The sequence below is a fragment of the Spodoptera frugiperda genome, chromosome 6 (genome assembly GCF_023101765.2).
Source record: "Spodoptera frugiperda isolate SF20-4 chromosome 6, AGI-APGP_CSIRO_Sfru_2.0, whole genome shotgun sequence".
NCBI classification, from domain to species: Eukaryota; Metazoa; Arthropoda; class Insecta; order Lepidoptera; family Noctuidae; genus Spodoptera; species Spodoptera frugiperda.
The window spans coordinates 3,600,798-3,623,645 of NC_064217.1; the positions used below are offsets into that span (position 1 = coordinate 3,600,798).

The following is a 22,848-nucleotide window of genomic DNA, read 5'->3' on the forward strand; positions in this document are numbered from 1 at the left end:
GGAACGTAGGTAATTTTTAATTATTTTTCTCAAAAATGAAGGAATGAGTATTGGTTTTAGACCATTTTTAGCCAATGAGACATTGTTGGATTCGGTACTGTGCTAGTATTCTATAACTGTAGACTTAAAATTAGCCCATTTGGTCACTTATGCACTTTTGCGTACTTAACATTTTTTAAATAATTAAATGAACTACAAAATTTTAATTTACTTTCGATTCTACGTCAAATATGCGTAATAAAATGTATTATTACAGTCGTAATATGTGAGGTATTTTGTTTTAGTAAGAAAAAAAATATATGTTTCTTTTTTTTTACTAAAGCCAAACAACATCCAGTTCCTATGTTCTTATCACACATAATTACATATATTTTTTATCGTATAATATTGAGTAAGTTTGTATACTGTAGTTAATCTGTAAATGCAGAAAAAATGTAACTGTTTTAAATAATTATGACGCTAAAAGTAAAATTATGTTTCGGATTTTGATGACTACGCTAATTTATATTTACCCATATTCTGGTTGTTTGAGATTAGAAGATTTTATTAATATTTCGCCCCATGACTATCTTGACTTCTAAGAATATTATTTATTCATTAGCCGAAAAAAAATGATAGATGGATCGTTACACCAGACATGCTTTACTTCCGTGGTACGGTGCGTCTCCTCTAGAGTCTATGGTTTTTCACGACTGTTTTGGATAGTTTACTTACCTTGCCTATATTGCCGATTTTTCGGTCTAGAAGCGGAATATGTGTATAGTTTTGCTGTGTAATCTATAACATAATATGCTATAATGTTTTACAATCATAGTTAAGTTTACTTGCTTTGTAGGTGTCCATTAAACACAAGTTCAGCCATTTACATGAAAGGTGAGTACAAAAAATTGGTACCTCTATTTTTTTTTGTAAAGCTTAGGTTTCACCCTTATGTCACTATGAAAACAGTGAATTTATGTATTACTGTTCCGTATTTCAGTGACAAAAGTGTTATGTCTGTTTGTGGATAATTATTCATACATCTCTACATAAGTTATAGTTCATATATATACCTATTTGCCGCTATTTTGTGCGTTATATTTATGTATAGCATAAGTTACCCGACCAAGTTGCATAGGTCGTGAGGAAGCATTGCGTTCCATTTCATGTATGGGAATCTTGCAATCGATAGAATATATCCTTATATCTAATACGTAGCTTGAGTCTATTGACCTCAGCATGAAAGTATTGTAAAATAAATCACAAGTTAAAGTTTGGTAGCATGAAATTAGTATAAAACATGTTTTTAAAAGTGATAAATTAAAGGACAAGGCTGGCAAACGAAAAAAAGTATGGTAATGGAACGTTTTTTAGTCTATGGTTTTTTATTTAGTTTTTGGAATTTGATGAGTGTTTGTATTTTACAGAAAAATTTAATTATCTTCCATTGTACCACATTACTGTAACGAAAAGTGTGTTTGTGATATTAATCTAGAACCTAATAATATATGCGGAACAAGTATAAAGTAAAATACGCGTGCGAATAAGAGAGAATTCGTGAAATGGCTGCCGAAGTGCCTGTTTGCGATTTGTTGAGTGAAGCAGTGGAGTATATGTCTAAACTTGGCGTTAATTTACGTGACCGATCTGATAGTTTGATAAAGAAAAGAATAAATAATAAGAAGTTGCGGAATGCACGCGCAGTTTTAAAAGCAGCTGAAAAGGTGCTTCTCATTTGTGAATTGTCAAAAAAATCACTCGCGAATGTTGAAACCGGCGTTCGAAAAGTCTTATCCATTATTGACGCATCTCAGGCGCAAACAAATAGCAGTGATGGCGGGAAAACTAGTAATAGCGCATTGGATAAGCGTAATGACCGATTTTTTTATTTTGAATATGAATCATGCACATTGCGAGTATCTAAGAAAATTTCAATAAAACACTTTACAGATGTAAAGGTCATGGCAAAAAAGTTGCCAGTTTCTATGCAGGACAAATATCCAGTATTTTATGACTGCAAACTTAAGAGATTAAGGAACAAATCATCAGAAAATCAAGATGATAAGCAAGCAGACAATTGTGGAAAAACTAAGACGAAAAGCAAAGTTTTTGGAGAATTTCCAGAAACCCAGACTTCAAATGTTTCAGATGAATCTGATTCAAATTCATGTGACAAGTCAACGAAGGAAAAAGATAATCTCAATGAGAAAAAAATTGTTGAAAATGATGTTATAGAGGCTTTGGATTCTATTGCTCTCAATGATACATCAGATACTGTTCAAGATGATAATGTTTGTGATAAACAGGAAAGCAATGGAAACAAAGACAGCAATTTGGGTGAGGATACAGCAGTGTCTGAACTTATTGAATGCTTTGCAAATGAAGCAAAGGTTGATGAGGATGAAACATGCGATGGCAAACTCAAAAAAAGGAAAAAAGAAGCTACCCTTATTAGGAAGAAGTTTAGTAAAATTAAGATAATTGATGATGATAGTTCAGATAGTGAAAATAATTCTAAAAGCACAGAAAATGTCACCCATAAGATATCATCATCTGATGAAGAAACTAATATAAATTCAGAGAAGGAAAATGATGATAAAGAAACAAAATCAAAAGAAAAGAAATCTAGTAACAGTGATGTAGACACAAATAAATATGATTCAGACAACAATTCTGCAAAATCTGACAATAGTTCTAAACCCCTGATAAGATGTGTAAATATATCTAAATTACTTAAACCTGATGCATTAAGTTCAGAAACAATTCAACCATCAAACCAAAGACAAAATACTCAAAGTAAGTCATTAATTTCAAAACATAAAGAAAAAGAGAAGAAACCACATAGCAATTCTAAAGATGATGTCCAAAAGCAAAGAACAATAAATTCAAGTGATGATGAATTTTGGGCCCAAAAAAGAAAAGAGGTTAAAAAATTTAAACCTAAGCAGTTTTCTGTAAATATTAATAGATTACCACAATTTACAACCAATTTTATGCTTTCTCATAAGTTGAAGAGAATCACTCAAAATAACAAAACTGTTTATGAAGTCAATGGTACAGACTCTGACCATTTAAAGAAGAATATTGACAAAGTTAAGAATGCCTTACTAAATGAATCTGGGTCAGATTCTGACAACACCATTTCACACAAAGCAAAGAAAGTTAAAAAGTCTCTTCTCAAAAATTCTGATTCTGAAAGATCTTCAAATAATGATGATAATAGTTCCTTAGAAAATGGCGATGATGCCTTGTCCTCTAAAACAAATAAAGTAAAAGAATCTCTTCTTCATGATTCTGATTCAGAATTGAAGGAAAAGTCTTCAAACATTAATAGTTGCTCAAATAATGTTGATGATGCCTTAATATCTGAAGCAAATAAAGTAAAAGAATCACTGCTTAATGATTCTGATACTGAATTAAAAGACAAATCTTCAAATAATGACTTTGATACTTGCTCAGATAATATTGATGATGCCTTATTAGCTGAAACAAATAAGGCAATAGAATCATTTATCAACGAATCTAATAACCAATCAAAAGAACAAGCAACAAACAAATCCAGCAACAGTAGTTCAAATAACCAAGAAGACACAACAGATAATGCAGTTGTTAAAGATGCACTTCTTCATGAATCTGATTCAGGAAGCGATAAAGTCGTTACCAAAGATTGTGATAAAGAATTAGAAAAAGATGTTGCTAAGGAAATTAAAGATGCTTTGCTTAATGACTCTGAATCTGATAAAAATGAGTGTGCTCAAGATGAAACAAGTAATAATGCCACTAAAGATAAAGTTGCCAGATCACAAAATGAGTCTGATGTAAGTGAGCACTCTGATGAAACTGAAGCTCAAAATCCAGATAAAATCAAGTCATCCCTGTTAAATGATTCATCTGATAGTGGAAAAAAATCACCAATTAGTTCTAAGAAGAAAAAGAAATTAAAAAAACTTAGAAGAACAAACAGCAAAAGGCAAGGTAAACGAAATAGGTTGTGCTACACATCAAGCTCAGAAAGTGAAGATGAATTAAATATCAAGTCTAAGGAGATTACTCATAAACATCATAAAAGAAAATCACGTCAATCCAATTCTTCTTCATCCAGTGAGGAAAATAGGAAAAAGAAGCAAAAAACTGATGGAACTGGTGATGAGCATTCAGATACTGGTGTTAGCAAGGTTAGGAATTAAGTACATTTTAATTGTAAACAAAATCAGTACAATTTTATGATTGCCATTCCTTGTATATTCTACAAATTTAGGGACAATTCTATGTGATTAATCTGTGTATTTTTATTAAATTTGTTGCATTTAGTTTTTAAGTATGTACTTACTTACCTATAGTTATTGGATAAAATGAATGTCTTGTTCATTGGTAGTCATTAAATGCCAATTGAAATACTTTGGACTTTTCATTCCACACTATGACACAAGAAGCACAAGGTAGCTCTAATTTTTAATCAATAAATACAAGGTGAAGGTATAACTGGTAGATTTCGAAATATTTGGATAACTCGTTTTTTATACCTCTGCTTTGTATTTGACTTGAAGTGAAGGCGAAACAAGCAAGAAAATAAATTTTATGGTAATAATTACAGATGGTACGTTCTAAGGCAAAACCGTGTGGAAGCAGCGGCCAGAATTCTGATATTCAAGATGCATCAGACAAAGATATTGATGGGTAAATATGATAGTATAAAAAGGGGGTTACTTATACAATGAAGTGGCTAATTTGGCCCTGTATGGTTTGGTGTTGGTAAATAACCATTGGTATGGAATCATTCAAAAATGTGTGGAATCATTAAAAAACATTGTATGATTCATTAATTCTTCATTTATGGGAGTTCAACATCAACTCTATTCGAAAATTTGATTGCTAAAAGGAAACTTAAACACTTGTATAATAATATTCTCACAGTCTTTTATAAAAACTTTGAGCGTGCTAGCTGCACTAGCCAGCTAACGTCATTATTCATTGGTCTGCATGATATGTATAGAAAAAAGGAATGCAAAAAATCTGGCTGCAAATTTTAAGAAATTATCAAGTTTTTGCGTTTAAAAGTTGATAATACATATAATGAATTGTTGGTGGAGTGGTCGCATTGACAGAATGGATAGCCACGGGTTCAATTCCCGGCAAGCACAGAGCCTGTAATCACACACACACGCTGGTAGAGTCATGCGTTTGTGTTCGAATGGTGATCCAATCGAAAAGTCAATATCTATAAAAGGTGTACTATAATACCGTACTGGCGAAAAATGGGAGATGCATGTCTTTGTCTAAATGGAGTGGTGTTATTGGTTTTTACATTTTTAACTGCTTGTTAGTTCCACTTCTAAGCATATTGTAAATAATTTTAGTAAAAATATCAATCAATACATAATAACCTAATGTTATTTATCAACGTACACTTGCATTGATTTTATTAATCGACATTATGTACATAGTACATATACTTGTTAATAAGAATAATGTCCATTCTCAGATAACCATGGAATATAGAAGTGGATTATAGTAAAAATATTTACACTCATTCACTCACTTGGCAGTTTTATCAGTATTTTTTTAAATGTTTTGTAGACTGACAAATTTGAATACATTAAACAAAAAACATCGACGGCGTGATTCCTCGTCGACGAATAACACGGTCACCCGAAGCGGTGGTAAGAAGACTCTTACGATCAAAACTGAGGATATGAAAGTAACGTATGATGACCTGCTGTCTGCAGCTGCCAGCAGTTCTGAACCCTCCGATGATGAAAATATGCCTGAAGAAGGTAAAGTAATAAAGGGAATTTAATTAATTCATCGAGATAGGTCAGAATCTGAAATAGATAGGTGATACTGTCGTTATGTTACTTTTGCTAGAAGAAAAACAGCAGTTTAGGGACTCTAAATGCATGTAATTGAACTGTCAGGTCTAGTTCCACAGAACTCCCCTGTGATCCTCTCTAGGAAACTCAATAGGCACGAAATAGGTAACATTAAATCTTCAATAAACACTTCAGTAAATTGATTTGATTACGATATAGTAGTGGTATGTTTACCATGTAATACTGCCATTTAGCTACTTTTGTAATATGAATTGTAAGAAGAATCACGAGTATATATTTAGACAGTGTGAAATATTATTGAATAGAGGATTGAATTTATATTAAATTAGGGATTTGTAACTTGAAAACTTGTGAAAGTAATATAGTGTTACAAAGAAAAGTACCTAGTTCTAATAACTGTATTTTCAAATATTAGGTAAGTTTGCATATAAATCGATAGTTTATACATTGTAGACTGTAGGTACTGCAACAGTTAACAGCTTGAAATACAACTCTCATTGAGCGATATAATGATTCAACAATAAAATTAATGTCACTTAATAAGCTTTCTATCCTAAAATTTTGTCTAATTATGATTTCTTAATATTATTATTTATTAATTAACATTTTTCCCATATTTTAGAGCTGCCCACCATACCATCTGGACTCAATGGCGATAGTATCGAGCATTTAGCTAAAGATGATTTATTAGGCGAGAGTGATTCTTCAGGGTCACAGAATGAAAAGAGAAGTGAGGCGGAGGTATGAAGTTTTTGAAACAATTAGTTATTAAATTGAATGTCTTTTGTTAAAATATACTATATTGTTGTTATTATTTATCTAAAGGAAACTCGCAATGAAGAGGAATCGGAGGATGAACAAAAGTGAGTCAACTTTATAATACTTTACTTAATAGTTAATGGGTTTCATTATAGTGTATTTGTCAATCAAATATTCTACTTGAATGAAAAATCTAATATTTGCATAAGCTCAATTATTTAAAAATTATCAATCTAAAAATGTCAACATGCTAAATGTCACCCTTATAAAAAAATACTTTAACTTACAATATAAGACATTTGTTAGTTGTTACCTAAAACAAAATTCTTGAATTCCAGTGTAAAATTAAAACGGCAACGCAAGGCGAATGCGATATCCTCGGATTCTGAAGGTGGAACTTCACACCGTAAGCAGAGGGATGAGGACGTGAGAGTGAGTGATTTCGAGGACTCGGAGGACGAGAGTTCGGAGTCCAGAGAGAAGCGCTCCAAGCGAAAGAAGAAAGGATCTGAGAGTGATGCCTCGGGAGGATCTAGTAATGAAGGAGGGTGAGTTTGTTACTTTTTTATTCCTTATACGTTAAACATCGCGTCAGTCACAGGTAACCAGTACCCTTAGTATGAGTTTGATTTAGGTTTAAAGTAATTGAAACGGAGCGCGTTCGGCGCTCTGATTGATTGGATTATACGAGCCGGCCAATCACAGCGCCGAATGTTTTCTCGTTTTGATTACTGTAAACGTTAAGCAAATTCATACTAAGCGTACCGCTAGTAGATAATATTACTTATTAGGATTTCTGATTACTCAAATAGTAGTAGTACTGAAGAACAAAATTATTGATACATAACATTAAATACTTAATTAATTAAAATAAATTCAGTGGTGTTTTGATATTGCCTAATTTATTTATATGATCAACAACTTCTAATATTAGTTAATATAACATAATAATTTTGTTTGTAGCCAAAAGAAACGTCGCCGTATAAAACAGGTGAAGGACAGCGATGGCTCTGGATCAGACACTGAGAATGAAGGGAGAAATAAACATGGCAGGAAGAATATACGTAAGGTAATGTATTTAAAACTTAATCATAATATTGTCACCAACTCTACTGAGCTGATTAAGGGATTACAACTTGACAAAGATCATATCACATGCAAAATGTTCACTATTGAACATAGGTCTCCCCTAATTCCTTCCAGATAAGCCAGTCTCTGGGACCCAGTATTGTTATAGAGTTGTTATAATTATTAAAAAGTTATTAATTGTGTATTTGTTTCCAGGTTATGGGTAAGAACCAGTTGGAAGAGGCCACTAAAAAGGCGGCTCGCGAAGAGAAAGAAAGGATTGCTCGTATTACAGAGAGACAGAAATTGGTGAGTACATCAATGTACCCAAAATATTATAAATATTATTAAAATGTCTACTGTGGATTATTATCCCGCTAACTGCAATTGTGTTTTCAATACATTTTCTGATATTTTGTCATTGATATCATAGGTATTTTCGGAAAAAGTCCATAAACTTGTTCAAAAAATAACCAAAATTGTATATAAATATCCCTTTTTTAGTGTCGTAATAAAATGGATAGTGATTATTACGCCTTCATAAATAATATTATGTATTTTCTATACAGTACAACAACATGGAATTTGACGAGTCTGGCAAACCGGACGAGGTTGTCTTGGAGAAGGTGGTGTTAGATTTCGACCCTGAAACTAAAGAACCACTGATTGAAGTCGATAGAGGACTTGTGAAGAAACTGAAGCCCCATCAGGTAAATAATAATAAAGGTTAAAACAATCTCTATTCTTACCGACAGTTCTACTTATCTTTCTTCGGTTTGCCCTTGTCTTTAGTGAATTAATATCTTGTAGGCCGGTACATGAGACACAATACAAACACATTGTTTATCGCGTAGATTTGTATTCGTAAGTTCATATATACTGCAGGTTAAGATTTAAGACTTGTCCTTTCTCTCCTAACACTTTCCAGAATAGTTAATTTCAATATTTATTAAAATATTAATAATTATCATTTTTATTCAGGCTAACGGAATAAAGTTCATGTGGGACGCGTGCTTTGAGAGTGTGAAACGTATCAAGAAGGACAAAGGCTCTGGGTGCATCCTCGCGCACTGTATGGGTCTCGGCAAAACTCTACAAGTAAGTTTACTTCTATATTATTTATCTGTTTAAATACCAATTTTACTTGTCATGTGTAGATAAAAAAAAAAGATGAAGCTACTTTTGGATAACAGCTGTAAATCAGAGTTGAATTGAATAATCACTTTGTGTGATCCACAATTATTGGCTCAGGTCTAGGTGTGTGAATGTGATATTATGTGTTTGTTAACACACCCACGTGACATCAGATAATCCCTTTGTGCAGCAATATATTTTTAAAAAGAAGAGCTTCAATACACACGAGCTTCAATACACACTATTTTCCAGTTACTTTATTAACCCCCATTGCCTGTCAGAAGTTATAATAAAATATTGTTCGCAGGTAATATCCCTGACGCACACGTTGTTGACGCACGGCACTCTGACGGGCGTGAACCGTGTGTTGGTGGTGTGTCCCCTGTCCACTGTACTTAACTGGGTCAATGAGTTCAAAATGTGGCTCAAACACGCACACTCCGAGTTCGAAGTCGACGTGTATGAGTTGTCCAGGTAAGAATAATAGAAGATAGCCTTTTTTTGAGGAGGGAAAATCATCCAATGACTTCTCTCGCCTTGGGCGATAGAAGATAGCCTTGTAAGTTTGTTTTACTGATTTTCGCTACTGAGAGAATTGGTGAAGGTGCTAACTAAATGTCGTGATTGTAGAATAGATAACTTTTGTAACAATTCTTACTCTTCCCGCGGCAGTAATTTAAATAAAATCTACTAAGAGACCGGGCAGCAATGTTTTATTTATTTTTTATTTTTTTTTATTTATTTATTTTAGGCTTTTCAACAATAAGTACGCTATTACATTATTATTTGTACATTAATAACTTATCTCTAAGCGCCTCATCACTTAAAGAAAAGCACAGCATGCACTATCTTATGCGCAAATAATAACCTAACCAAATTAAATGATTAATTAAAATTATTAAATTAAAATTGATTACAATACGATGCATTAACATAATTAATTAAAAAAAAATATATAAAAACCATTGCAATAAATTATATAAAAAATACATTTATAATTACTTAAATTTGATTATAATATGTTATAATAAAATTAAAATAATAAAATTCAAAAATATAATGATGTAAATTAAACTGAATATAGCAAACTATTCAAATGTAAATGAGGCTTTTAGTCCAGCAATGGACTGTCACAGACTGTTGATGTGAATACCGATATAAATAATACAATAATTTCCAGGTACAAACAGAATTCGGAGCGAGCGTTCCAACTGCAGCAATGGTTTGAAGGGGGCGGGGTGTGCGTGCTCGGGTACGAGATGTTCCGCAACCTCTCCGCTGACAACAACAAGAAGTTCAAGAAAAAGATGCTGAGGAGCTTCCAGGAGAGCCTTGTTGATCCAGGTATGATAAATATTATTGTTAATAGATTACTTATGGTAGCATTTAACGTGGAATACCTATATTCGCTTATATTAAATTAATTTATTAATCTTTAATGAGAGTTTCCAAAATCCCCTCAAAGCCATTAGAACACATTTATGAACACAAAAATAGCTACCCTTTATAAGGCAAAGGGAATATTTTTACCACCATGTTTACTTCAACGAAAAGTTCAGTGATTATTACAAAACGCATCTTATAATAAACCACAAAATGAATGCCTTATAAAGTGTTAAAATTTCATACTTGTGCTACCATTGAGTAACGATGTCAGTAAATTAATTATATAAGTAACTATACCATGTACTTTATGTGACACAGGACCGGACTTGGTGGTGTGTGACGAAGGGCATTTGTTGAAGAACGAGAAGACCAGTCTGTCGCAGTCTATGAACAGAGTGAAGACGCGACGCCGCATCGTCCTCACCGGCACGCCGCTACAGAACAACTTGAAAGAATGTGAGCTGTAGTTACAATGTCATATTTAATTGTTCTCTAAGTGACTAGGGTTGTTTCTTCAGTAAAAAGACATTTACATGCTCTAAATATTCGTAGCTAAAAAGATTGGTCCCTATTATTCACATTGACTAAACATAAATGATTTGTTTCCTCGATAAAAATAAATAGATTACACACATAACTTGTACCTAATTTAAAAATATAGTCTTGCTTATGGTTGTGACTTCTTCAGCCAAACTCATAACCTAATCTTTTTAGTATGTAACGATAATCTAGATTGTCTCCTTAAACTTGGTACTTCATATTATACAAAATTTTCAAAGATCACATCAAAATAATATTCTAAACCCATTATTATGCTAACTTAGCAATGCTAAGTTTCTATTTTCTATTGTATCTCATATTGCTGCAGACGACATACTAATCTGAATGTTAATATAAATATCTTTTCTATCTAGACTACTGCATGGTACAATTCGTGAAGCCGAACCTGCTGGGAAAGTACAACGAGTACTTGAATCGTTTCGTGAACCCCATCACCAACGGACAGTACACTGACTCGACGGAACACGACATCAAGGTCATGAAGAGACGCTCCCACGTACTGCATAAAATGTTGGATGGAGCTGTTCAGGTATGATGATCATAATATTATGTATTAAATATTTTTTGTTAGTGTTTTTGTGTGTAACTTTCTTATTTTGTGATAGTGAACTGTAAATTCAGTTCAACAATATTAGTTTTCTAGCTGACGTAATATTTAGATGTTGTTTGTTCTGTATTGTTTTGCTTTTTTCTCTTTTAAAACCTTTCTTAGATTGTTTCATCCGTAATTAACTTTTATGCTTAGCTATACGTATATTTTGCGATTGATTTATGTTCATGTAGATTAATGTTATATCATTTTGCACGCCAACATGCTTGTTTAATATTGTTTAATACGCGATTACGGAGACCTTGTCCTTATGCATGGCATTGCAAACGAAAAAATAGTATCTAAAGCATCTATAGATGCATTCAGATCTAAAGCAGCACATTGATCAAATGATAACATTATAAGAATGTGCTAAAACACTGTCATTCATAAATCCGTAGATAATTTTATTTGTGTGGCTTCTATTTATATGTCTATTAACGAGAAAGACAGCGTAATGCAATATAGTGATTTTTTAAAATACTTTGTGATATTTTACAATTTCAAATAGTTTTGAATGATGATTTATGTTACAGAGGAGAGACTATGGGGTGCTGGCGCCCTTCTTACCTCCGAAACACGAGTATGTGCTGTTCATAACTCTGTCCGACGTTCAAGTCAAGCTCTACCAGTTCTATTTGGATAACTACTCTAGAAGGTACGTATTTTATTAATGTTTAATGATAATAAGCAAGTGCGATAATAATTTGTTTCTAAAGAACAATGTAAATCTTGTTTCTAAAGAAGAATGCAATTTTTTTGCAAGAAAGTGGGTTAGTTTTTCTCACTAGATTAATACTCTGTTTGATTTCTTTCTCGCGATAGTATATCATTGCTTTGATCCACCCAAAAAACAATAATATAATTTGAAATAAATATGTAATAAATTATATTTGAATCATATTCACCTAAAATTTATTTTCGCAGGCCGCTACCTGGTAAATCGTCTGGGTTCCTGTTCCCTGACTTCCAATCGCTGCAGAGGATATGGACACATCCACTTGTCCTCAAGTATAACTCGGAAAGATACGAAATTATGCAGCAGAAAAAGGTAAAAGGTTTTCCCAATAATAATATTTTAGGATAACTGCCTTTTCTGTTTTTTTTTTACCATTCTCTTAAATAATTATAGTGCATAGTATTTTGTATTTATATTGTAGTAATTAAGCATATTTCTTTTTCAGAGGGAGAGAGAAGAAGAAGACTCGGAAGGATCATTAGTAGACTTTATAGATGATGATTCTACACCAGAGGTTAGTTTTATTTAAATACAAAAACAAAAAACTTAAATAATACTGGATCAGGTCAACTCGGAAAATTTGTAGTCTGTCTTCTGTAATTAAACTTTATTTCACACACACACACAACTTCACGCCTTTTATCCTCGAAGGGGTAGGCAGAGGTGTACATTACGGTATTTCATAATTCCTAAAATATAATAATAGTTTGTTGAATGTAGCCAATTGTTCTGTACGCTTAGTACAAGCTCAGAAGGCCGAACGCCTTCTGATTGGCACCAATGAATCAACATATCAGAGCGCTGAACATGATCTTGTTAAACGTAAAACAAACTCTTATTAAGTCTTATGATGATGATACCAATATGATTATTATTTTATTACAGGAAACTTCAACAGAAGAGTCGACGGATGAGCTCTCAGATATGAGCGATGACAGTCGAAAGAAGAGCAAGAAGAAGAATAAAGGCAAGAAAAGTAAGGGCAAGGACTCGAAGGTGGGCACGCGGCGAGGCACCAGGGCCAACCCAGGTAACGGTAGTACCAAACATTTTATTTTTAGTTTCAGTGGTTTTTAGTTACTAAGAGTCTAATGGTCAAATCTTAATTTTAAGTTGTATTTAAATATCGTGCTGTCACTTTATAAAGAATTTGTAGAGACATTAACTATTCGGGGGCTTTTTAAAATTGAGTGACGTTTGAGTATTTGGCAATAACACTGCTTTCTGTAAGACATACTCGAAGACTAATTCTGCAGTGATTTTGATGACTTTTCTCAACAGCTGTATTTAAGACAAGCATTAACTGTTGTTGCGAAAAGTAAAGAACCATAATAATTATAGTCTAGTTGAACTTAGGACTGCTCTTGTTCTAACCACACTTACATTACTTGGGAGGGGTGTATTCTTATAAAATATTAACCATTTTTATATAAATTAATTATTATGTTATCGGCTTACTCACGTAAGTGTTTGACGAGGAACTCGACTAATTTCAAAGCATGCTAGAGGCTCATATTTATAATTTTTATATAATCTGTACTAAGGGACTGTTAAAATATTCTATGGTGTTCCATATCCACAATATACACACAATTAATTATTCAATATTGTTCAAAACTTATTTATTTTCGTATATTTACAAATATTTGGTGTTTGTTCCTCAGTGGAAGCGGACGAGGACGATCCCGACGTGGCTGAGGTAGTGGAGGTGAGGAACGAGAACCCGACGGAGTGGTGGATCAAGTTGGTGGAGGAGGAGGAACTCGACGACATGCGCAACTCGCACAAACTCGTCTTGTTGTTCGATATCCTGCGCCAGTGCGAAGCCATCGGGGATAAACTGTAAGCTTGTTTTATTACACTTAGATAGATAGATTACAAGTTAAAACTTTAAAATATTTTTCATCTATAATATAAAAATAGTGTTCTGCCCTGACGTTATAAAACTCTAAGATTACGCACAAACCGCATCGAACGAGTTTTACATTGCCGTATGGAAAGGTCTCGGGCTCCGTGAGGTTAATAGATAATTTTGGAAAAATCAAGAGAAAAGCAGGAAAACCGGGAAAATCATTGGTATCGAAACAAAGTTCGTTCCGGGTTTGCTAGTTATAGATGAAACATAATACATAATGTTTTTCTTTTGTCACCAGGTTGGTGTTTTCGCAGTCGTTGTACTCTCTAGATCTGATAGAACACTTCCTAGGTAAAGTAGATGAAGCGACGCAAGAGGGACGTATCGACGAGAAACTCGGAGGACATGTCGGTAAGGAATACTAAATTAATCTTATCTTTTATTATATCTCAGTAATATGTGATATGTATTACATTTTTATAAACCTCTTTCAACTTTCCTTACCTGGCTGTATGTATGAGTACCTGATAACAGTTTTTTTTAGTTTATCTCATAGAGATTATTATTCACATTTTCCAATCGAGTTGCGATTTTTTTAGTTGTTAATAAACGAGTTGGACGACTGGTGATTTTGCTCCATTTTAACGAAATTACCATATTGTGTGTACATAACTTTATTTCAATTTATGGTATTGTATTATTTGTTTGTCTCAGGTTCATGGTCGCCCGGCGTAGACTACTTCAGGCTGGATGGGTCTACATCGTGTGAGAATAGATCTATTTGGTGTAAGAACTTCAACAGAGAAGATAATCAACCAGATACAATCAAAGTAGATATTTTTTAAAGAAATCACGGCTCAGCATCCGTCTCACTGTCGCATGGTTAGCATTAAATATATCAATGTCATATGTTTTACATGATGCGTTAAGTGACTTTCCCGCTCGCCTCATAAAACTATTCTGTCTATAATTTGATGATGCTAATGGCAGATGGATCGGTTTATAATGTCGTGTCACTATTGCTGGAACATTTATGCAAATTTTTGAAAGAAGTTCGGGGCTGTCAATATTATTAGCTAGTATTTTTAATAGAAAAATAATGTCAGAGATTTCTCTTCTATTTGCTAATGGAAGGAGATGAAACTTAGCACACAGTTTTAAATAGTCACTGGATATGTATTCAGTCCTGGTACGGTAGCATATTCCAAAAATGGACAGAATGTTTCTTGTTTTGAGTGCCAACTTAACTTTATTTTTATTTTTTTTAATAATTGTATATTTTATTTTATATTTACATTTTTGTGATTTTTCGGACCCGGATATAGGGAAACTTTCGATATTTTTTTTGGCAAAACTAAAAGTCGTATCGATGCCGGATTTTCGCTGTAATGCTTAGAATGATATATACTAACGATTTTAACAATAAAAAGGGCATGAGACAAAATCGGGGTTTCTAAAACACTGTGTATGGGTAGCTGACAACAGTCTAAAGTCCTTTTTTTTTAGTTTAACTCATACATATTTACATAAGTCATATTTGAAAATTATTCTACGAATTATTCACATTTCTACCAAGACACGGAGTTGAAGTTATTGACTTCTCTGAATTTGTACAATTTTAAATGATATGACCATGTGTTGTGACAATACTTTATTTCAATTTATAAATACTGTATTGTTTGTGTTTCTCCCAGGTTCATGGTCGCCCGGCGTAGACTACTTCAGGCTGGATGGGTCTACATCGTGTGAGAACAGATCTATTTGGTGTAAGAACTTCAACAGAGAAGATAATCCCAGAGCTAGGTTAGTATCACATTTTCGACTAAAATTAATGAGCAATCAATCAATACTTTAAAGTAAATAGTCAATCTCAATTCAAGATCATTGGATTATTGTAATTGAAATAAAATCTTGTTATAAATGCATTTTTTACATATTATTCATCTCATTGTTCCTCTATTTTACTAAGATACTATTTAGTCAATTATTTGTATGATATTTTATAATTGAACAGGTTATTCCTAATATCGACTCGCGCGGGTGGCCTGGGCATCAACTTGGTGGCTGCCAACCGAGTGGTCATCTTCGATGTCTCATGGAACCCCTCACACGATGTGCAAAGTATATTCAGGGTCTACCGGTTCGGGCAGAAGAAACCTTGCTATATTTACAGATTTTTAGCTATGGTATGTTTTAAATCCTAACTTACATATATTTAAATTTAATAAATTTCATTTAAGACTAACCAATATAACCTTTTAGTCCTTATTATTTCTTCACTTCTTTAGGCTCGAAATCGAAACTTATTTTCATTTAGAACCATCAATTTTGTATTTTTTAAAAATAAAATATTCTTTTATTCATACCAGGGTACAATGGAGGAGAAAATCTATGAGCGTCAAGTGACGAAGCAGGCGATCTCTAAGCGAGTGATCGACGAGCAACAGATCGACCGACACTACGCGGAGAACGACCTCGCCGAGCTGTACAAGTTCGAGGCGCGCCCGGACGAGCCCCGCCCCATACCCGCGCTGCCCAAAGACAGACTCTTCGCGGAAATGCTCAGGGAACACGAGGCTCAGGTATGATACTTTGAGGGACTACTTTTTTTATATCCATTGTACATACATTGACTGCCAACAAAAATCAGTTGAAGGCAAATCCTCCGCTAGCGCCGGTCACTTCTGCCCCCCATGGCGTTTAATGTGTTAAGAAAAAATGTAAGAAATTATTTACTATCAAAAAAAAAAAATCAACAGATATCTGTTATGTTACACTGACTGATGGACTGAATCAATTTTTCCCTTTTCATATCAGACAGAAACAACACATAAAACGATAGGGTCTGTTGTCAACCAAAGCTTTTTTGTTTGTTAACTATTTTTGAATATCAATTTTGCGTGTTGTAGGAAAATATTGGATGCACAATACAAATATTATTAAAGTCTATCACAATTCAATTGTACTTATTACAAAGTTATGAATACAGATCGAAAATCCTATTTTATCTATTCATATTTGTTAATAGATAAATGAATGTGTATATTATGTTTTATTTGTGCTTTAGATTTACAAGTACCACGAGCACGATTCTCTGCTGGAGAACAAGGAGGAGGAGACTCTGAGCGAGGAGGAGCGGAAGGCAGCCTGGGAGGACTTCGAGAACGAGAAGAACAGGCCACCGCCCGCGCCATTCCCGTCCGCCTGGCCCATGCACAATGGAATGAGTAAGAATCTACCATTATACCGAACTAGCTTTGTACCTGCATTGCTGGGATAATAGGCTAGTTTCCTACTAGTCAAATTCAATACTTTTTTCGAAACGTCAAAAACGATATTTTCTATGAACTTTCTATGAAATACTCTATTATGACGTCATCAGATTTTTACAGCAAATAGCAGACTTATTTCTAGAAATTTTGCTAGAAAAAATTTCTAGCGAAAATTAAGCAGTTCATCAAATTAAATGAGAGTGTGATTATTTTTCAATATTTTATTGTTTTGAAAATTTGTAATAATTTATTTTTGATCCAGTCTTATCATCCCTATTGTGCTAACTGTGATGTATTCCCCCAGTGCCGGGTCTGCTGGCGGCGCAGCAGCAACAGCTGGCGTACGCGGCGCTGGCCGCCATGTTGCGCAAGGACATGCCCAACATCAACGACAACCAGATCCGGGACATGCTGCCGCTCATATACAACTCTAACCCCGGGGTCAGTACTCATACCAACTAAACATTCTTGTCATTTACTAATTTCTGTTAATTTATCTAGCTGATGGACCACTCATTATAGAGTGCATCGGGAAGTCGTCATATCACAGTTATATGTTGCTTTGAATGATTAATGTCTCATAATGAACACTTATGTTATAAACAAAATGGATGTATACATATTTGGTATTACATAATTTTTATGAATTAGATAAATAATTGAGTAACAATTAATTCACATTTTACATTTATTTGTCTAGATGTTCGGTGGATATGACTTTGGCGTAAGTTTCAGTCGATATATTAGTATAGCCCTTTTAATATGTTTGTACGCCTAGTCTAAACGCCGTATTTGGTACAGTATTTTATGTTTCAAGCATGTTATTATGATTATTTTGTAGAGATGCATAACTTGTAGATTTAACTTGACGCGTCAATGACGTATCTGTGTTTTATTTTACAGTTGATGCAGAAAATGTCTGAACTCTACAAGTATGCACCACCGGGCATGATGAATCCCGGTATGATGAATGCTGTCATGAATTCTGGTGAGTTATAACATAATATACTCTCTCTGTTAACCTGCAGGAAGAGCAGGGGTGGTAACTAGTGAATGTGTTCTACTCTGCCGTCTCCACACGGCTATACATGTGTCTAGTTATAGAATAATGTTTGTTTTTCCGCCAGGTGGCGGTGCGAGTGCGTCGAGCGGTAGCGCGGCCAGCTCGCTGCAGTACGAGCCGCCCTGGCAGCGCCAGCAACAACAACAGCATCACATGCGCCTGCAGCAACTCATGCAGCAAAACGTCAGTACCACATACACATATTTATTTAACAGAGGACGGGGGGATTAGCAGTCTCTTACTGATTAAAACTAACCCATTCCACCACTCAGTTATAAAAAAAAAATTGTCCTCATTTTTATATGCATGTTGTAATGTTTATAAGCTGCATGTTTACCAAGTAAAAATAATGGTCTTTATGATGATAGTTGAATAAACTTACCAACCTATGCTTTTAAGTATATTATCATGTTTTTAAATCACTATGTACTAATACTTATTTAGTAATACTTGTTATTATTATTCATGATGGAGTAGATACTTGATTCTACTGCCATCACTAACTTCATGACAATTATATCTTGTTTTATTGTTGGTGTTTTATCAAAACATGCCTGTGCCATGTACATTCAGTTGATCAGCGCTTGACGCGCATTTTGCTAGTGCGTGTTTGCAAGAAGAATCATTTCAAGTATTTCTAACTGCATACTAAACCGTAACCGTACAGCAAAAAGCGCGTCAAGCGCTTGTCATCTGAATTTTACGTAACTATGTGCAGCAAATGGGTGCGAAGATCTACGCAGGCGGGCTCGGCAGCCGCGACCCCGTGGCCATGGCGCTGCAACAACAACGCTCGCGCGAGATCCTCATGGCCGGCTCCCGCCCGCGCGGCCGGCCCCCCCTCGCCGCCAGGGCGCCGCCCCCCACCACCGCGCAGGACGTCGTCAACCTCGACTCCGACTAGGTGGTGCGTAACGTCTCTACAAACATTCATACAGATTCACCACAACATACCTAAACAATCCATATAAGACTGCGATTGACATCTTTTACAGGTAGAGGTGAAAAGTGGACCGAATATGTACAGTGAACGATAATAGGTGCTACACTGCTATATGGAGTGGAGTGTCGTCGCCGCGGACTGGCCGGTCGGGCGGAACATTGGTTCCACCAGGCGACCGAGTCCACTGCGCACTGCACTCGAGGTAATCATCTGGCCAAAATACAGTGATATTTTGGAGTGTTAGCTCCATAAATGTAGCTTTTCGCCTTGAGGCTTGCGCTCTTAACGCTACATATCAAGAATCTCAGTATTTTATTTGTAGTTCTGAACATTTTAGACGTTAGCCATGTAATGTCCATTTAATTTCCTGGTGAGATAAGTGGTGTTCCCATATTGTAGGAAAACCACTGTTTCGGTAAATTCAACAACAGCGGAAGCCTAAGGCGTTATTAGTAAATGATAAGACGCACAAGTTTGGTCATATTTTAAGCTACAACATGTAAGTAGATGTGCTCAGTCTTGAAATGTGACACTTGTGCCTGTGGGAGTTAACATTCTATGCTTTCTGACACTATGTGTATGGATGATGTAAGGTACTGTCGAACAAACGAGGCATCCTAACAAAGCTTCTGGATATACATCTTATTTTTATTGTTGATTTCAATTTCATTTCATAAAAAATAAATCTGTTTTGTTTGTCTGCACACTCCAGCTGTTACATCTATTTTATAGCTATACAGTTTAGGCTTACTTACGTATATAAATATATTTATATCGATAATGTTTTAAGTATTGAACAGAAGCTGCCGTAGGATGCTTCAGGTGTCAGTTTGGTAAATTTTAACTATATCTCTCAGTACAGGAAATTAGCATAAGTTATATGTTTGTAGTTAGAAAACTTCTGTGTGTTTAACATAGTAGTAATCGCGAGAGTGCGCACGGAAATGTATGACCGTACACTAGTTGGAGTAGTGAGCAAATGGAGCACAAACACGAAATCGTTATTTAAGAACCAGACAGTAATTCGACGATAATTTGTATTAATCAGCACATCCTATGTGTTCACTCGAATGACAGTTTGTACTCCATTTGGTCATTATTCTGTGAGAAGCACCCACTATGTAAACAATATAGTGATAATATATTACTCTACATATAGTTACTACAACACCAACTTAACTAAAGTGAATGTTATTCATTGGTTTATGTATATTTATAACCAATATTGGACTGTAAAATTAGAAAACTAGATTTCAATAAACATATTATCAACTCTGCACATAAACCATTAGTAACATTGATGTTCAATTTTAAGATTAGAGAAATATTATTTTGGTGATGTTTATTATCTATCACATGTTTTGCTGCAGTGGCAAATTCAATTTTAATCAGATCTGTTTTAAAATCCTCTTAGCAATAATGAAGGTAATTTAAGTTAATACAAATTATATGAAAGAAGACAAACATTATCAATAAGCTGGTTTGATATTATACCTAGTTATGGCCTGGACCTAGAGTATTAATTTCCAAATATATGTTGATTCCATTCAATCCTATGATTTAAGCGTTGGAATAATTGTATACTAGGTTTGCTCATGAAACATTAATTATTATTGGTGAAATGTTTACAAGAGATCTTACGGGGAAACAATATTTGTGTTTTGGGCTTAGCAATTATTGTTTGTAACTGTGTACCCACATTGCATTGCAATCATAGTGCAGTTTGACTGTGTTTTATGTGCAAATACTTGATTTACTGACCCTAGTACATCACACAGTGGGATTATTTAAGTGATGTTTATGTGACTGTATTTATTTGCCTGCCGTTGAACAGGTGGTTTAGTTGTGATATTGAGTAATTTTAAATTTTTGTATACGTTTATTTTAATCAAGTCACTAACGTGACTTTAATGTTAGATTCAACATCTATATATTATTTTAGATTACATTAATGTACCTATAGCGTAACATGGAAATTGTAGTGCATTTTATGGACTCTGTTTTATGACAAATTCTCGTTGTTTTATTGTAATTTTGGATTATTTTTACAGATTTTCTATGCTTAGAATGTTATTTATACTTATAAACAATTATATTAATAAATGAGCAGTATTTCAGTTAGTTATAAGAACATGTTATAATTACACAGTTTAGTTCCATCTATACACCTTCCCATCTGAATATTTATGAATAATTTTCATTAGCTACGAAATAATTAGCGTCTCGGTACGTGATTGTTCAACAAATTATGGTGTGCCCATATTCGCGAGTGGCGCAGAGAAAATGTACGTTTAGACTGCGACACTTATACACGAAATGCGTGTATTCGTCAAATAACGCATTGTGCACAATCCTTACTTTAAATCATGCTTGTTTTATAATTTTATTAATAATATTGATTTTGATTATAAACAGATAATTTACTGAATATTATGTTTCCTTATAGGTAGGGCTGAGATATATTTTTTTAAAGACAAAAACAGTTTAAAGTTATCTGCGGTGGCAAGGCGCCGAGATGGAAATAAACTAATTATCCAGTATCAGCACAGCCCTATAGTTAATTTTTGTTTTTTATACTACCTAGCAATAGTGTTGCTATATGAGTATTGAGAGGTTGCTACATAAGAGTGAGGACTGCTGTAATTGTTTTATTATTTATGTAATATATATAATATAATTGTAACTGTAGAGAACTTCCTATTATTTTGTAGTACAATCAAATAATAAATAATTCAGAAATGTGTACATAAATGGTTTTATTTGCATGATCATAATAAGTAACATACCATATTAGTGTTTGTTTGAAGGAGTGTGCAGTTGTATATTTTTCTAGACTTTTTTTATACTACAAGCAAGTAAACGAGCCGACGGGTCAGCTGATGATACCTAAGCAATCGGCGTCCCTCATGGACTTCGAAACACCAGATGCGTTACAAGTGCGTTTAGTAGGATTTGAGGATAGTTTGGGAATTCGGAAAATGGGATGGGAGCAATTCGGCCTCGGCTAACCTTATTCAAACGACGAAACAAAGCAAGCTTTGTTTCATGTTCGTTTTCTGTGAGGTCATTTTTACTATTCCTTTCATATATTTTAATTAATCTCAAGAATAAATAAGTCTCACCATATGTTGAAACTTATCTATAATATAAAAATAAGTCGGGTTTTCCTTCCTGACGCTATAACTTCAGAACGCACGAACCGATTTCCACAGTTTTGCATTCGTTGGAAAGGTCTCGGGCTCCGTGAGGTTTATACCAAAGAAAATTCAGGAAAAAAGTCATTGTGGCGAAACGGAGTTCGCCGGGTTTGCTAGTTATCTAGACACACGGCAGTGTGTCCGCCAAGTTCGAGCAAAAAAACCGACACACCGGCCGTGGGTTATATTACACGAACCATTTCGGGCCAAGTTCGACCCACCTATAACTCAAAATCTATTTTATCTACGCATATGAAATTTCTAGTATCTGTCGAGATCTACTTACTTATCTAAAATACAAAATTTCATTAATGTACCTATTGTAGGTCTTGAGATATTGACGTCAGAAAATCGCTATTTTTACTATACACTCACTGACTGACTCACTCACTCACTCATCAAAAACCTAGACCACTTCCAATGGTCGTATTGACTTGAAATTTGGCATGGAGGTAGGTCTTTAGGTCAAGGT

General features: G+C 34.3%; 1 protein-coding gene across 8 annotated transcripts; it reads left to right on the plus strand.

Annotated features, from left to right (window-relative positions):
* Positions 1 to 665: 665 nt before the first annotated feature.
* On the plus strand, positions 666 to 21,930 carry LOC118267387 (transcriptional regulator ATRX homolog). 8 transcript variants are annotated; one of them, XM_035581319.2, is made up of 30 exons: positions 666 to 873; positions 4,574 to 4,656; positions 5,557 to 5,753; positions 6,433 to 6,551; positions 6,636 to 6,673; positions 6,908 to 7,117; positions 7,533 to 7,638; positions 7,854 to 7,946; positions 8,207 to 8,347; positions 8,619 to 8,735; positions 9,079 to 9,245; positions 9,952 to 10,115; positions 10,476 to 10,613; positions 11,072 to 11,247; positions 11,844 to 11,965; positions 12,235 to 12,358; positions 12,492 to 12,560; positions 12,932 to 13,082; positions 13,711 to 13,888; positions 14,200 to 14,312; positions 15,596 to 15,704; positions 15,916 to 16,087; positions 16,271 to 16,483; positions 16,969 to 17,128; positions 17,478 to 17,614; positions 17,874 to 17,897; positions 18,077 to 18,161; positions 18,301 to 18,419; positions 18,955 to 19,143; positions 19,232 to 21,930. In XM_035581319.2, the coding sequence occupies exons 2-29, from the start codon at positions 4,574 to 4,576 to the stop codon at positions 19,138 to 19,140; spliced, it is 3,711 nt and encodes a 1,236-aa protein (XP_035437212.2). In that variant the 5' UTR covers positions 666 to 873; the 3' UTR covers positions 19,141 to 19,143; positions 19,232 to 21,930. The 8 variants fall into 8 exon arrangements, with proteins under 8 accessions (XP_035437212.2, XP_050549959.1, XP_035437211.2 ...); XM_035581318.2 differs by lacking the exon at positions 666 to 873 and adding an exon at positions 1,198 to 1,334; XM_035581313.2 differs by lacking the exon at positions 666 to 873 and adding an exon at positions 1,364 to 4,154.
* The last annotated feature ends 918 nt before the right edge of the window (positions 21,931 to 22,848 follow it).

What these genes read in the sequence shown, in the direction of transcription:
- LOC118267387 (XM_035581313.2), top strand. Translation starts at nt 1,542, where the DNA reads ATGGCTGCCGAAGTGCCTGTTTGCGATTTGTTGAGTGAAGCAGTGGAG. An exon ending in TGAAAATATGCCTGAAGAAG is followed by an intron (nt 5,754 to 6,432) that starts GTAAAGTAATAA and finishes CCCATATTTTAG; the next exon opens with AGCTGCCCACCATACCATCT. An exon ending in GGATCTAGTAATGAAGGAGG is followed by an intron (nt 7,118 to 7,532) that starts GTGAGTTTGTTA and finishes TTTTGTTTGTAG; the next exon opens with CCAAAAGAAACGTCGCCGTA.